Source organism: Rhamphochromis longiceps, linkage group LG15, assembly GCF_057381845.1.
Source record: "Rhamphochromis longiceps isolate RC_006_pf linkage group LG15, R_longiceps_female_GT1.1, whole genome shotgun sequence".
In the NCBI taxonomy this organism is placed as follows: domain Eukaryota; kingdom Metazoa; phylum Chordata; class Actinopteri; order Cichliformes; family Cichlidae; genus Rhamphochromis; species Rhamphochromis longiceps.
In genome coordinates, this window is record NC_140571.1 from 18910537 (window position 1) to 18926807 (window position 16271).

The 16271-nt window shown below is 42.5% G+C and overlaps 1 protein-coding gene across 1 annotated transcript in view; it reads left to right on the top strand.

Annotated features, from left to right (window-relative positions):
- Positions 1-11887, top strand: part of LOC146652530 (dihydropyrimidinase-related protein 5-like) — a 32891-nt gene extending 21004 nt beyond the window's left edge. Inside the window, exons 4-14 of the mRNA XM_085382189.1 lie at positions 3866-4024; positions 5631-5810; positions 5893-5961; positions 6435-6479; positions 6563-6638; positions 6730-6886; positions 7026-7167; positions 7847-7989; positions 8089-8296; positions 9026-9203; positions 9295-11887. Coding sequence (XP_085238315.1) covers positions 3866-4024; positions 5631-5810; positions 5893-5961; positions 6435-6479; positions 6563-6638; positions 6730-6886; positions 7026-7167; positions 7847-7989; positions 8089-8296; positions 9026-9203; positions 9295-9380 — 1443 coding nt within the window. The 3' untranslated portion in view covers positions 9381-11887. The remainder of the gene's footprint in view (positions 1-3865; positions 4025-5630; positions 5811-5892; positions 5962-6434; positions 6480-6562; positions 6639-6729; positions 6887-7025; positions 7168-7846; positions 7990-8088; positions 8297-9025; positions 9204-9294) is intronic.
- The last annotated feature ends 4384 nt before the right edge of the window (positions 11888-16271 follow it).

The window sequence follows — 16271 nt, forward strand, 5'->3', positions numbered from 1 at the left end:
TATATAACACGCTGTAATGGTGGAAGGTCAAGAGGAAGAACGTGCTGCCCGGATAGGAATGATCTGGAACTGATGTTTTAGCTTCTTTGACATCATGCTGAAGTCTTTTCAGCCATTCTTAGCTGCTTATCCAGGTGAAGGTCACCAGACATGTAGCCAGTCCATCATCAGAACCTTCTTTCTGTGTCTGCCATGGACTGTATATAAAAGATCTGTAAGGTCTGTAAAGGGAAGCCAATGATGACCAGCAGGGGGCGATGCTGACCACTGCCCCACATATGTAGATGCAATATTAAAAACCGTGAACTCTTTAAAGTTAAAATAAAAAGGTTTCGGCCTCAGGGGCATCACACTGCCTGACAGGTGACGGATTTGAACAGTTAAAAAAGACTTCCAGACGATATAAACTACAATCGAAAAGCACAGCTGTGTCTCTGTTATTAAATACTAACAGAATAAAGTGTGTGATCTGCTCTCACTGTTATCCACAGTCAGTCTTTACAGTGTAACACTGATCAATCACATCCAGCTAAGCAGATCTGTTTTTTTTTTTCTACATAAAGCCTGAAATGTTGCCTGAGCTGTATCTGTCACAGCAGGCCTGGCTGAGATCATTTAAACGTCTCAGCAGGCTGAACTGTAGCAATGAAGAGAAGGAGGAGGGTAGTGGAAGAAGGTGAGGTGCTCGGCTGTAATAAGAAGTACGAGTGGAGCTGATAGAGGCTGATCAGAGGGCTGGAGCAGTAATCTGTCTCACACTGATAGCCTCTCCCAGAGTCTGACACACTCTCACCCCCTCACAGTCGCTTTCATATGTAAAGGAAGCTTCAGGCACTCATGTGACAGGATTTCTGTGTGCTCGTTGGTTCTTCTTGGAGGAAAAGTTAACTCTTTCTTTTGTACATTAAAATCTTCACAACTAATGCTATTTTTAAATGATTGTGTTCGGTGTGGTTTCAGAATGAATCAACTGTTAATAAAAACATTTGAACTGTTATTATTAGATGTAACTTTCTCTTGGTGATCTGTTAAAATAATCCAGCTTTGCAGTTTAAAATCCCAAAAGTATTGTTATTGATCTTTATTAGTCTATAGATGTTCTTCTACTGGGTTTCAACTTCTTTTACTCCTTCCTTCATGCCTGCCGCCCTCTCGCCATCTCTTTTACTTTCTATGCAGGGGATTATCTTCACAGTAGGGGTTTGGGGTCTTTAATGGAGCAGGAGATTCATATTACGCACCGCTTGTGGTTTATGTGTCAGTATGTTGGGTTGACAAAAAGAGCTTTTAGGTCAAATCCACTAAGATTAAACGATGTTGGTTGGCTGAACACACTGTCTTTCTCCATCACTGTTTATGTTTTGGTATGTTTAAATTAAAGAGTTGAAAAACGATCCACATGCTTATATCACTGCTCTTAATCAGATGTTAAATAATCAGTGCGCACTGTGTGTTGATTTGACCTGATATTCTGGTATCTTTAGGAATTTATAATCTACAAATCTTCTACTTAAGTTAAGATAAGATAAGATAGAACTTTATTAATCCCTCGGGTGGGTTCCTCTGGGAAATTCGATTTCCAAAAAAGCACAGCACCGACAGAAGTTACAGAGTTACAGAATATTATATATATACACACACACACACACACATATATATAAATACAGAGACAATATAAATAAAATATACGAAGGGGATAAATAGAATAAATAGGAATAAAAAATAAAAATACAAGTGAATTGCACATTTCAAGTATTGAGTCTATTGCACTGTTGACTATTTACAAAAGTATTGCACAAAAGGTATTGCACAGTGAGGTGAAGAGGCACTACAGCTTAGTTGTTCCCCCCTCCTTTGTCCTCCTGTTTCCCCTCCCTCTCCCCTCCAGAGAGGAGTTAAACAGTCTGATGGCGTGTGGGACAAAGGAGTTTTTAAGTCTGTTAGTTCTTGTCTTGGGGAGAAGCAACCTGTCACTGAACAGACTCTTCTGGTTGTTAATGGCCGTGTGCAGAGGATGCCTGGCATTGTCCATAATGCCATAAAGTTATGTGGACACATTCACAAAGCCTGTGTAATGATGTCACTGGAGGGATGACTCATTTTGTTGTGAAATATCTGAAAGCTTGCAAAAGGATGCACAACTATCCTGGGCTTAAACATGCACCTGGCTGGTATTGTTGCTGTTGCCAGCAGATATGCTCTGTGCTGTCTGCAGTGAGCGAGTGATGCTGTGCTTCTTGAGTCTCCACAGCAGGTTTGTAATTTAGAACAAGCTAAAATTGGATGTTGTTTCAAGTGTTTGTAGTTGCAAATGTTGCTTGAAAACAGCGTGAAAAACATCTCAGCTCTCAGACAGCTCCTTTATTCCAGTTTGACAGAAAAGTCTCAAACTGCCCCTGAATCAGTTCACACTGATTATAGCAATGTTAGCTCATACTGTCGTGTGCGTAACATGGATCGGTAAAGATGCAGTGATCAGGGATTTCTTTTTCCCTTTACCTCCTGTTTGCTCGCTTGTTTTCTCCACTCTGCCCTCTGGGATTTTTTAAAGAAGGGGGCCAGCAGTAAATCTTAATTGAGGCCAAGCAGACAGACAGCCTAAATCCCACAATCCCCAGCTGTGCATCTGTGCCCCCCGCTTTCTCTCTCACACGCACACATGCACACAGTTACATGTAGTGACAGTGATCAATGACATACACTCTTCATGCACACATATGCTGAGACCTTCGATGCTGACATTGCACATCACTCAGACTGGTTTCTATGGTAATGAGAAATCTGATAGCTTACTGGCCGACTGAGCTTACGCTCACAAGCAGGTGACCCCGCCCCCCGTCTGTGAGACACGTCTGGAGCCCGAGGCAACGGCTCCACACTGTCACAGAAACGTTCTCATGTAGTCACATTTTATTGAGGTTAGGCTGCAAAAATGATGGCGGTTTAACGTCACTTTGATTGTCGATGATGACTAAAGAGCAGATTACAGCTGTTTCACACCCCACCTCTTCATTTCCTCTTTTATATGCGATTACAGACGTTCTCCCATCATGCCTCGGTGTGATATTCCTGTTAGAGGATATTGGATGGGTGAATGTTTGCGCAATTTTGGATGGAGAGAGGAGGACAGGAGGAGGAAGAGGGTGGGGACGTGCGACAGGCATGGCTGAGCAGTATCTGTTGTCATGGTTACACAAAAGTGCATTCACCATTGTAGCGAGGAAGATGAGTCACTGCACACAGCTTCCTTCACTTCTTCTAGTCTATCGTTGTTTCCTCATCCTCTCTTTCCCCCTCTGTAACTTTGCTTCCTCTCGCCCACTCCTCTCCTTCATTAGTAATTTCATCTCTCATCTTCTCCAGTTCTCTGTTTCCTGTGGAGTAGAAGTGAAGGAGCCACATTTAGCAGCAGGAGCCATATTCAGAAAGCTTACGATTTTAGTTTTTGAGGTTGTGAAGTATTAAGACGTTCACACGTATAGCTACACTAATGTGAAGCCTTTTGTCAAAACTTAATGAAACCAATGTTGTCACACTCTTGGAAGGAAAAAAGCCTTATCTCTCTTTCTGTGTCAGGCTGAGATATTTCTATAGAGAGGACAAACCAGTGATTACAGCACTAAATAAGGGCATTTAGACTGAGAACAACACGGAAAGGAAAATGAAGCAGTGGCTACAAGAGAGTCAGTGCAATCAATAAAGAGCAGAGCATATGATGAACAGTTGATAAGGAAGGACTATTGTCACCAGACAAACAGAGTCTGTGCTGGACATTGGTGTTATTGTCCTCTTTCTAATCAGTCTTTCTTTTCTCTTATTCTGCCCCTCTCTCTGTCACCCCTGGTCACCCTCTTACCTCACCCAGGCGGCTCTGATGGGTGGTACCACCATGGTGATGGCTCTGGTTCTGCCTGAACAACACTGCTCCCTGCTGGACGCCTACGAGAAGTGCAGGGCTCTGGCCGATGCCAAGGCGTGCTGCGACTACGCTCTGCACGTCGGGCTGACCTGGTGGGGACCAAAGGTAAATTTAAAAAACGTACCACCAAAGTGCTTGGAATTACGTTGGTAGCATATATCATTATTTATTTTTGTGCTCTTCTGGCGTTTATCATCGTTGAATGAATAATAACGCAGCCAGCCGTTTGTGGGTGAAATGTGTAATGACCTAGATTAAACCCGCACAAGAACTGGGTTAACACACGTGCTCAGTGGGCACATTAGGCAGATTATATGAGTCAAGGTGCCTCATTCAGCCTTTGGCTTTAATGTCTGTCCTACATCATCTGCTGACTTTGTGCATGTGCCCAATCTCATTGCATATTGTTAAACGTTTCATGCCAGAATGAGGTTTAATACAACACCTGTCCAGCAGAAAGCTTTGACTGGTAGTCATTCTTGTTTAAAAAATGTCAACACAATGTTTCTTAACACATTTCAGGGTGTGTGTGGTAAAGAGAGAGGACACAAAGGCAGAAAAACAAGGGCGAGCCAGTATCTGGCTAAAAATACCCACGAAACAATAACCCAACAGAGCTTGGGCAGAGAAAGTGAGCCTGGGCAGACCTTCCAACAAAGACAAACTTAAAGACAGATAAGACAGGGGACTAATTACACAAAAACAAAGCTGAACACCAGTGAAAACAAGCAGGGCGGGGCAGATAATAATAAAGGAGGGCAAAAGAAAAGAAAATCAAACTAACACAACACAAGAGAGAAAGCTGACTATCAAAGTAAAACAAGGACATGAAGTCTTAATTTATACTTTTATTTATACTTATTTATATTTTGAATCTATGTCGAGTCTGCATGGTAGTCTATCCTAGTGTCCAACACCATCATCACCCAAAGAATAGTTGGCAGAAGGTTTCTCTCTTTGAATTGATTTGGACAATGATGACAGAGGTAGCTGAAAATATGTAGGAGAAATTGAGCTAGTCACTAAAACGCTGCATCAGCACGATGTGTGGTTGCAGTTCTAGTGGAAGTGATGTTACAGCATAGCTTTTTCAGAGGGCTTTACCATACAGTGGATGATCTACAGCATAAATTAACCCAAATGTATAAATCCTGATTAACACTAAACAAGGTGTCAGAGAAAAGGAAACAAAGACACAGAGGCCGGGTCCACAGACAAGGAAACACTGCAGAGAGAAACAATAACAGGAGAGAATAATAATGATAATGATAAAAAATACTCAAACTGTCATGAGCTGTAAAAGTAGATTAATCATTATGGAAGGAAGTAGTTTTGCTCCTTTCATCAATACTCCATCACGACTATGACGTGACCTTTATGGCCCATTCACCGCAGCACAGTTCAGCATTTTAAACACTAAACTGTCTAGTTTCCTTTTACTGCTGTTTGAATGAATGAAATGGATTCTTCTCAGCGGGGCTGTTATAGTCACCAGTGTAAAGGCAGTGTGATCTCATTGTGGCAGGTTTCCAAGCTCATTTCATGCCCCACAAAACAAACACACACACACAGTTTCTCTTTCACTCCATGCCCACATTCCCAATGCCCGATGCACTAACTGCCTTTACATATATAAGCTGAAGCTTTGCAAGCACTGAACTGTAATCCAGAAACATGACTGCTGACCCTGAGACCTCTGAATCGTCCTTAGGTGCGTAATGAGATGGAGACCCTGGTGAGGGAACATGGAGTGAACTCCTTCCAGATGTTCATGGCCTACAAAGACATGATGATGCTGCGGGATTCAGAGCTCTACCAGACTCTGCAGACCTGTAAGGACATCGGTGCCATTGCCCGAGTCCACGCTGAAAACGGAGAGCTGGTGGCCGAGGTGCAAAGACAAATTTTCTTTTCCTTTGACGTCGAAGTGAAATCACAAACCCGTTTTAAAATGAATGTGTTTGTGTTGTTAGGGTGCCAAAGAGGCTCTGGATTTGGGCATCAGTGGGCCGGAGGGAATAGAGATCAGTCGACCAGAGGAGGTAAATATGCAGTGGACAGAGGGGTGGGGGGTTTCAGGAGGTAGCGGTCGTATCCTAATCTAAAGGTCAGAGGATCAATCTGCTCCTGCAGTCTACAGTGGCACTGAACACTTGGACTTACGCCCAACACATCCATTAGAGTGTGAGCGGGCGTGATATTAGACTAATGTGGGACTATGTGAATGTGGCTTGTAGTAAAAACTCTTTCTAGTCTGATGTGTGAAAAAGCACTGATCTAAAACATAACAGTGGAAAATAAAACTTTTTTCCTTGATGTTCCCTTAAAATGCTGATAAAACCTAATTTTGAATATTCAGTAGAAATATTTAGGGATCTTTCCTATAAATGTAAAACAAAACCAAGTAATCATTGTGGCCTTGAACTTTTTTTTGTAAGATATTTGCAATAAATATTAAAATGTTTACTTATTAAAGTTGTTATTTTGTGATTTTACTCTGTCTTCTTGTCTGCAGCTGGAGTCTGAGGCCACTCACAGAGCCATCACCATCGCCAACAGGGTAAAAACATTTTATTATCCAGTCTGTGTGCAGTTATTGATAAGTAATTAAAGGACTGATTAAAATCTTTTGTGTGACCACAGGCTCGCTGCCCAATCTACCTGGTAAATGTGTCCAGTATGTCTGCTGGTGATATGATCGCTGCTGCTAAGATGCAGGGTGAGCTTACTGCCCGATGAAGACAAACTAACAGTCACCGTGACGATGGAGAGGATGAAAGCTGACTTTTCTTCACTTTTTATAATTTCAGGTAAGGTGGTCCACGGGGAGACTACAGTTGCTCACGCAGTGTTGAATGGGATGCAGTATTACCACCAGGATTGGGCTCATGCCGCCGCCCATGTCATCATCCCTCCACTCCGCCTCGACCCAAACACACCCAGCTACCTCATGGGCCTGCTGGGCAAGTATGTGTGCTGCACTCACATCAGCATGCTGTACTGCTTCGAGTAAACTGATCGCAACAGCAGCTCAGTGACCGGCAAAGGTGCCGTGGATAAAAACGCTCCTCTAAACTAAACGTGGATATCCTGTTTCCTGTTTCAGTGACAATCTGAGCGTGGTGGCATCAGAGCACCGTCCGTTCAGCACCAAGCAGAGAGCTTTGGGCAAAGAGGACTTCACCAAGATCCCTCATGGAGTGCCTGGAGTCCAGGACAGGATGAGCGTCATTTGGGAGAGAGGAGTGGTACGTACACACGTCAAACGCACACATAAAAACCTGAGATCAGCCATGAACCACACAATTTATCATCCACAACCAGTGGATGTGGAAGTTCTGTTTTGACACCATGTTGGTAAGTCTTAGTTTTCTGCAGTTAAACAGAAATAAAACTTACTCATTAAGTTTTGTTTCTGTTTATAAAACTTAATGAAAAGTTTGAAGCTTATCATAATATGACAAGCACTGGCGATATCTTCTACCATTAGCATCCACATGAGGCTCAAAGCTTGTATCAGTTACTGTGCCAAGATATTTCCTCTACTCCACAAACTCAACAGTCTGAGAGATTGCTCAGTTTTATTTCCAGCTATTTGCAATAAAAATTAAGTATTTCTCCAGTGAATGAACTCATACTACGCCATCTTGAACTGCAGCTGGTGATGGATGTCCATGTTCTGCTCTGAAGCCTCTATGAGAAAGACCACTTTACCAGCACATGAAATAGATCTTCTGCTCTAGCTAGAGTGGCCATGCAGCTCTCAGCTGATCTCCAGAGCACCATCCAAGACCTGGAGTTGGAGTTTGTCCAATACTGGGATGAGATTCTCTCTGGGGAAGCAGCTGAATGACATCATGGTCTACCACAGTAGCGACAGAAATAAAGACGTTTTGTATGATCGGATGGGCTTTCTGTATTTTTAAGGTTACAGGGAAAATGGATGAGAATCGTTTTGTGGCGGTGACGAGCTCCAACGCTGCAAAGATCTACAACCTGTACCCGCGCAAAGGCCGCATCATCCCCGGGGCTGACGCTGACGTGGTGGTCTGGGATCCAGATGCAACAAGGTACACAGCTGTAAATAAACAGAAATCACCTTTATTACTGGACTCAGCCCGAAGCATAGGGACACACATCCATCACTTTCTGTGTGTGTGTGTGTGCAGGACAATCTCTGTGAGCACTCAGGTGCAGGGCGGAGACTTCAACCTGTACGAAGGGATGCGTTGCCACGGCGTCCCTCTGGTCACCATCAGCCGGGGGCGTTTGGTGTGTGAGAACGGCGTGTTCATGTGCGCCGAGGGGTCCGGAAAGTTCTACCCGCAGCGCACTTTCCCCGACTACCTCTACAAGAAGATGGTGCAGAGGGAAAAGGTGCGTTCACTGTCATCACTTTATTAACACTGATTCCAAACCTGCCTCTGTGTGTTGTGAGTGTTTCCACTGATAATTAAAACTCCAGGGCAGGACAGCAAGATCCAGGCTGAGCTCTGCTGTGTCAGCTGACAGCAAACCTGCCACAAACACTCCCATCATGATGTGACTGACTCCACCGATCTGACAGCCCATATAAAGGATTTAATGCTCCCTGTGGAAGCCAGCAGTGTGTTTTCCTGCTGCTGCCCCTGTCTGTGAAAGCCCCCCATCCCAGCCTCTCTACTCTGTTTGCTTTTAGACCTTTTTATCTCAATTTATTTAAAAAACTCGTCACAAAAGTACAGAAACTGTTTTTATAAGAACTTATATTTACAGTTCAGTTCAGTTTCAGGTAGTTTACAGAGTGAGTATGTTCATTTATAGTTTCAGGACACATGTTTTAGTACAAATAAAAGTACTTGTGCCTTTTAGTTTTTGTTTTTATTTCATTTTAATGATTTTTGTGAGTGCACAAGATCTTTTTATTTTTTCTAGTCTAGCTTTTATTTTAATTCCAGTTTTTTCACACCTTGTTTTAATTTTGTGTTTCTTCAGTGGAATTTAACTTGGTTACTTACATGTAACAAATAATAATCCGTATCAATCTTACAGCAGCAGCTCAACTGGCTGTTATTATTTAAAATGGCTAAACATCCTAATCTTACCTCTCACCTCATCGTGTTTCAGACTCAGGCTTACAAAGGGGTGGACAGGGATCCGTACTCTGGTGATGTGGCCAAGGTTGCGAACACCATGAAGAAGGAACTCGGTTTGGGCCCCATAGATGGAGAGACGCCCAACAAAGCCTGCGGTCGAGTGCACTCCGGAATCCGAGACCTTCACGAGTCCTCTTTCAGCCTCTCAGGTGAGCTCTAATAAAATCGTCCTTGATTATGGTGACGTTACACCGAAGTCCTCGATCAAATTTAATAGTCCGTACGTGTTTTTCCTTTCAGGGTCTCAGGTCGACGACCACATCCCGAAGAGGTCCTCGGCTCGGATCCTGGCCCCTCCCGGCGGCCGCTCCAGTGGTATCTGGTAACCGCTGGTGTTGGAGCTTCATCCGTCCGAGCCGCCGTTTTTTTGTACATTTCTGAACAACCAGAAAAACTGCACTGATTTTCAATCACAGGATAAAAAGTAAAGATGGCAAAAAAATTTCAAGCACGCGTCTGTGATTGGTGACGAAACGCCGATGATCAGAGATTCTAATCTGTGTCTTAATTGGAGCGACTGCTCTGATCGAAGGGCTGTCTCTGGATTTAAATTGTTCTGCCAAAATCGAGCTGATCATACTAACTCTGATAAAGTCCGCTCATTATCACCCTGCCTGTATCGTAAACTGTGAAATGTCAAAACCAGTACAGTTTTTGATGGTTAGAACTGAAGTGATGTCGACCGAATTATTTAAAACTGTATCTATTACACCCCCGTCTCTCACACACATGCACACACACACACACACACACACACACACACACACACACACACACACACACACACACACACACACACACAGACGTACACTGTAGACACCATAGCTGTAGACTCATGTGAAGATGTGTGTGGGTCCTGTTTGTGGTTACACCGCCCACTCGGCGTCCCGCTGCATCGTGGGTTCCTCAAACAGTGTTTTTGTTTTTGATGAACTGCGCCATGTGGTGATGAAATCCAACTGCTTCAAACACCGTGTCCTCGTAAAGATACACTCTCTGAACATCCCCGCGCTCTCACTGCCTCTGACTCGGTCACATGTCCCAGAAACATTCCCACCTCACCCGCAGTTATTGAAGAACTCAGCCTGTGAGCTTAGCTGGGATTATAACTTTGGCCCCAAACCTGGTCCACTGTCCTCGTCTCAGGGGTGTCTGTAGAGCTCACAGAGTGCATGAAGGGAACAAAAACATGTTATTTAACCTTCGAGTGACTGAGTGGAGTCATTTATGTGTGACCTTGTTGTATTTTTTAATTATGAAAGTGTTTCCTTCCAACTTTTTATTTATTTATTTATTTTACAGAAATGGGTGCGCTGAGGATAATGATATTTTTTAACATTAAAGGCTTTGATTTAAAAATCATCAATTAATGTAACATCCATGTCTTTGACTGTGGGAGGAAGCCCACACAGGCACAGGGAGAACATGCAAACCACACAGAAAGGCTCCAGCTGCCCAGGGAATCTGACCCAACATCCCTTTTTTTCTCCCTGTGAACCTGTGATGTAAAGTAATATCTCATACATGGCAGAAACAGTAGAGGCATGATAAACACAAATAGATCCACTATTAACAAAAAGCTCTCTTTAATAAAATATATGATCATGACTTGATCATACAGGTTATTCAAAGGTTTTTTTAATAGTGGCCGAGTCCAGTCCGGTGATTCAGTCACTGAAACGTCTCGGTCGCTTGAGGGTTAAACACAGAACATGAAGGTGTGGAGAAAACTTAAAAATACTCATTTACTCCAGGACGTGACTCTTGACTTACAAAGCTGCAGTTACTCTTTAATTATGTCCCGTAAACATGAGTCCGTCAGTACATCCTACAGCCTTTCTGCGACTCTTATTGCTCTCTGGGTCGCAGGTTCAAATAAATGATTAAACCAGCGTCTGAACATGACTCAAACTTGAGTCTATTTTCAAGCATTTAAGGCTCTGTTAGAGCAGCAGGATGCTCTCTGTGGCTCTGACTCTGACTTTCTCTTTTTATTAGACCGTGAGCTCCAGCACAGACGCTCTGTAGTACACAGTAATAATAAAGGATACGTTAATAGCAGGAAAAATGATAGTAAGGGCAGCTTCTTAGTGAGAAACGTCAGGTACAAGAAAAGCTACCGTTGTGACTCTTTGAGGCAAACAAGTAAAGGGCACATTTTGGATTATGTTGTGTGTCAGCTCACTGAATATTTTCTGTGCATACTAACGAGCCTTTGCACACTTTTCACACTGCAGTCTGAACACACACCAAATAACTGAGACCTCAGAGTGAGCAGAAATCAAAGAGTGTTGCTGAGACTGAGAGGCACGTCGTGGACCAGCTGTAGGAACATACAGCGAGATGTTTCCAGAGCAGTGAGTCTCCACAGAGCAGGACGATTGAGCTGCACAGGCTGACGATAAACCACTACTGATCCTCTCATTCCTGCCTACCAGTATTATATTTATACATGATCACGTCTTGTTGTCCGTGCACTCTATATATTTAGGATGTTTGTTTTTCTATTCCTGTTCAAATGTGCCAACGTGAATCACCTGTGCCACACCGACACCCATGCATGAAGAGCACCACATGAACAGGTGAGGAGGAGGAGTGAAGCTCCCCCCGATCACCGCAGCTTCACACAAACTGGTGCTGTTTTTCTACAATTACCTACGACGACGGCGTTGTTTTACTGTTGGATGGTTTTGTTGTCCTGAAGGCGCTGTGGCGGCTCAGTGGCTGTGCGTGTTTGTAGATTCTCATTGTGTTGGGAAGTGAACGTGTTGAATCTGTAAGTGGCTGCTTGTTTCTTACCACAAGAATAACAGCAAAAGAATAAAGTGAGAAAAAAGGACAAATCTGGGTCATGTGTTGTTTTTTATGTGAATGATTTAGGTCAGAGTTGTGTAAATTAATTCACAAGTACAATAGAAAGAAAGAAATTTCATTCCTGAGATTTCAGGGATACAGGACCGTAGCCTACATGTATACATAGCATAGCATAGCATAGCATCTTTATTTATAACGCACTTTACATCCAACAATGTTGACCAAAGTGCTACAAATATAAAACAGAGAGGAAACAGTTTAAATTACATATAAAATATCTTAAAATTAAAAATAATATAATTAATAAGAAACATATTAAGAGACATCAACAAGTCCTGCTGTGCTAAATGCCAAGGTAAATAAATATGTTTTAAGACGTGATTTAAAAACAGATAAGTACATAGTTACATAAGTACAAGAAATGAGCACATACTGTACAGAACAGGAGCGTCTTTATAAAACATGTAGTTCATGGGCCAAAGCCAGAGGATCCGGTCAGGCTCACTGGGTGCTTTTGAAAAATGTGCAAATTATTAAAGTCAGAAAAGCACAAAAACTGTTCCTGTGTGAAAATATATGCAGTTTTAAACTATTTCATCTGAGCTTTTGCATATATGAGCACACCTTTGTGCTTTTGCAGATGTATGAAGTTTAACACAGGTGTAATGAGAGTGTATTGAATTTTGTATGTTGATGTTTAAATATGACTCTTTTCAGAGTGTACATCTTTACCATAACTACTTTTGTCATTTGCCAAAACAGAAAAACAAAGATGACTTTAGTGTTAGTAACATTATTATACTGTGTTTTGTTTTGTTTTTGTCAGGCGACCCAGGATCCCTGAGCAGTTATAGACTTATGTTACTTATGTATTTTTGGTGTTGCTCCCCCTTTTTCTCTATGCTTGTACACATGTGTGTGTGGGTGGCTGTGTGTCTGAGCACTCGTTTATAGGAGCCTTCAGGCCTGGTGGGTGTGGCCCTGCTAGGAGACTGGCCACACCCGAAGCCACGCACCTGCTGCTGATCAGGCCTCGTCGGGGGAGCTACTTAAGAGAGTCTTGGAGCTCCCACCGACGCGGGATCATTCCGTGAGACTCCATGTTAGTCATCCTGTTGAGCTGAGTTAGTGTGTGTATGCCCGCGGTTATATGTGTCCTGACGGCTGCGTCTATTGTGTCCCCAGGAGAAGTGTGGAGCGCCAGACAGCAGCCAGCACGAGGAGTGCTGAGACACGGGAGCGGAGAGCACTGAGACACGGACTGGTCACGGAGAGACACGACACGGGAGTCAGGGAAAGCACGGGGATTTATTGTTGTTTTGTTCCATCACTGTAAATAAACGCACTGCTTGTACATAGAGCACCGCGCCTGGGTCCTCCTTCCCCACACCCCCCACGGTTTGCCATGCCAAACCGTGACAGTTTCTTTTACTTCTTTTGGTCTTAATAATCATTGCGTGAAATTCTGACATTATGACAGCCCCATATAAATTTACAAAATGACTGTAATAAACTCTTTTCTATACCTTTTTATTCAAACAAACAACAGGAGGACCCGCTTTAATAGATAAAAGAGAAAGGACTAAACTTTATTTAAAAAGCAAACAAAAAAAAACCCCATCATGGGCCCAACCCACATACTCAACTCTGCTGCTCAACCCACAAATGTATTTTTCTAACAAATGCTGGAACATTTAAGGGGAAATAAACAGGCCTTCCAATGTTATAAGATTTATTGCCAAGAAGCATTGTTACAACAACGGAATAAGCATACAAACACAAATTTCCTTACTTTCTGTGTCAACTTTATATTTTTTACTGATTCTCATCATTGGGAAGATGGTATGTTTGTACTGATTGTTTTCTTATTTGGAGCACTATCTGGAGTATAAATTACCACTGTGGTGGACTGCCATAAATGGACCTGAAGGTACTTCAGTATCCACAAATGTGCTTCAGGGGACAGAGCACAGGGTAGATTGTCTTAAAGTGCACACAGAGTCAAAGTATGGGTCTATATTTAGTCTTTTAGTTGTACCTGCTGTGACATAACATGTGACAGGAGTCCTCACCCAGAAAAGAAGAATTTTCCTCCTCATAACTTCCTTAGAAATCCTCCAGTGAGCAGCAGATTCAGATCTATACCCTTCTTACTAACTGCTGCAGCACAGTGCCATCTAACTATGTGTGAACAATAACTAATGAGATCAACATGCAACACACTGGAACAGAAACACCATTTACATGCAGATACGCAGAAATGGTATCCGGTAATACTAGTTAATCTACCTGTTGTGTGGCTGTCTGATCACATTCATCTCACAACAAGTTTGCATACTTTCACTTTTCGATTCTAGCCTTAATGCCTGAATACATGTTAGTTTTCTGTCATGCTCAGTGGGGAAAAAATATTTAATGGTTGAAATCAGGTTGAATTCAAGTGCAAGTAACATTCTCAACTACATAGTGAAGCCTTTATAAAGGCCATGGCTGACCGACCTGATTTAGCCATGAAAACGTCTATGGCTGTCCACTGCTTGGTAGGTGTTTTCTAGAGACACCTACTATGACAGGTACTATAACAAAACCAGTTTATACTCTATCGTTTGTTTTATCCGTATGTCTATTTGAATTGTATTCTGCCATAGTAACAACACTGACATTAGAGTCAGATACAACAAAGACTCACCTGAACCGTGATGTCCCATTTTAGGTAAAATTTGTTCAACCAGTGAAGCCTCATGAAAAGGCAAAATATTTGTTTTATTTCTGGGTAGAAGTACTGTTTTTTGACTTGGAAGTACTCTGAGTTTGTTACAATTGAAAAGTAAGCTGTAAAAAACAAATCCAACAAAAAGAAACACAAAGCAGCATCTCAGGGGTGTCTGTAGAGCTCACAGAGTGCATGAAGGGAACAAAAACATGTTATTTAACCTTCGAGTGACTGAGTGGAGTCATTTATGTGTGACCTTGTTGTATTTTTTAATTATGAAAGTGTTTCCTTCCAACTTTTTATTTATTTATTTTTTTTACAGAAATGGGTGCGCTGAGGATAATGATATTTTTTAACATTAAAGGCTTTGATTTAAAAATCATCAATTAATGTAACATCCATGTCTTTGACTGTGGGAGGAAGCCCACACAGGCACAGGGAGAACATGCAAACCACACAGAAAGGCTCCAGTTGCCCAGGGAATCTGACCCAACATCCCTTTTTTTCTCCCTGTGAACCTGTGGTGTAAACTAATATCTCATACATGGCAGAAACAGTAGAGGCATGATAAACACAAATAGATCCACTATTAACAAAAAGCTCTCTTTAATAAAATATATGATCATGACTTGATCATACAGGTTATTCAAAGGTTTTTTTTATAGTGGCCGAGTCCAGTCCGGTGATTCAGTCACTGAAACGTCTCGGTCGCTTGAGGGTTAAACACAGAACATGAAGGTGTGGAGAAAACTTAAAAATACTCATTTACTCCAGGACGTGACTCTTGACTTACAAAGCTGCAGTTACTCTCTATTTATGTCCCGTAAACATGAGTCCGTCAGTACATCCTACAGCCTTTCTGCGACTCTTATTGCTCTCTGGGTCGCAGGTTCAAATAAATGATTAAACCAGCGTCTGAACATGACTCAAACTTGAGTCTATTTTCAAGCATTTAAGGCTCTGTTAGAGCAGCAGGATGCTCTCTGTGGCTCTGACTCTGACTTTCTCTTTTTATTAGACCGTGAGCTCCAGCACAGACGACCTGTAGTACACAGTAATAATAAAGGATACGTTAATAGCAGGAAAAATGATAGTAAGGGCAGCTTCTTAGTGAGAAACGTCAGGTACAAGAAAAGCTACCGTTGTGACTCTTTGAGGCAAACAAGTAAAGGGCACATTTTGGATTATGTTGTGTGTCAGCTCACTGAATATTTTCTGTGCATACTAACGAGCCTTTGCACACTTTTCACACTGCAGTCTGAACACACACCAAATAACTGAGACCTCAGAGTGAGCAGAAATCAAAGAGTGTTGCTGAGACTGAGAGGCACGTCGTGGACCAGCTGTAGGAACATACAGCGAGATGTTTCCAGAGCAGTGAGTCTCCACAGAGCAGGACGATTGAGCTGCACAGGCTGACGATAAACCACTACTGATCCTCTCATTCCTGCCTACCAGTATTATATTTATACATGATCACGTCTTGTTGTCCGTGCACTCTATATATTTAGGATGTTTGTTTTTCTATTCCTGTTCAAATGTGCCAACGTGAATCACCTGTGCCACACCGACACCCATGCATGAAGAGCACCACATGAACAGGTGAGGAGGAGGAGTGAAGCTCCCTCCAATCACCGCAGCTTCACACAAACTGGTGCTGTTTTTCTACAATTACCTACGACGACGGCGT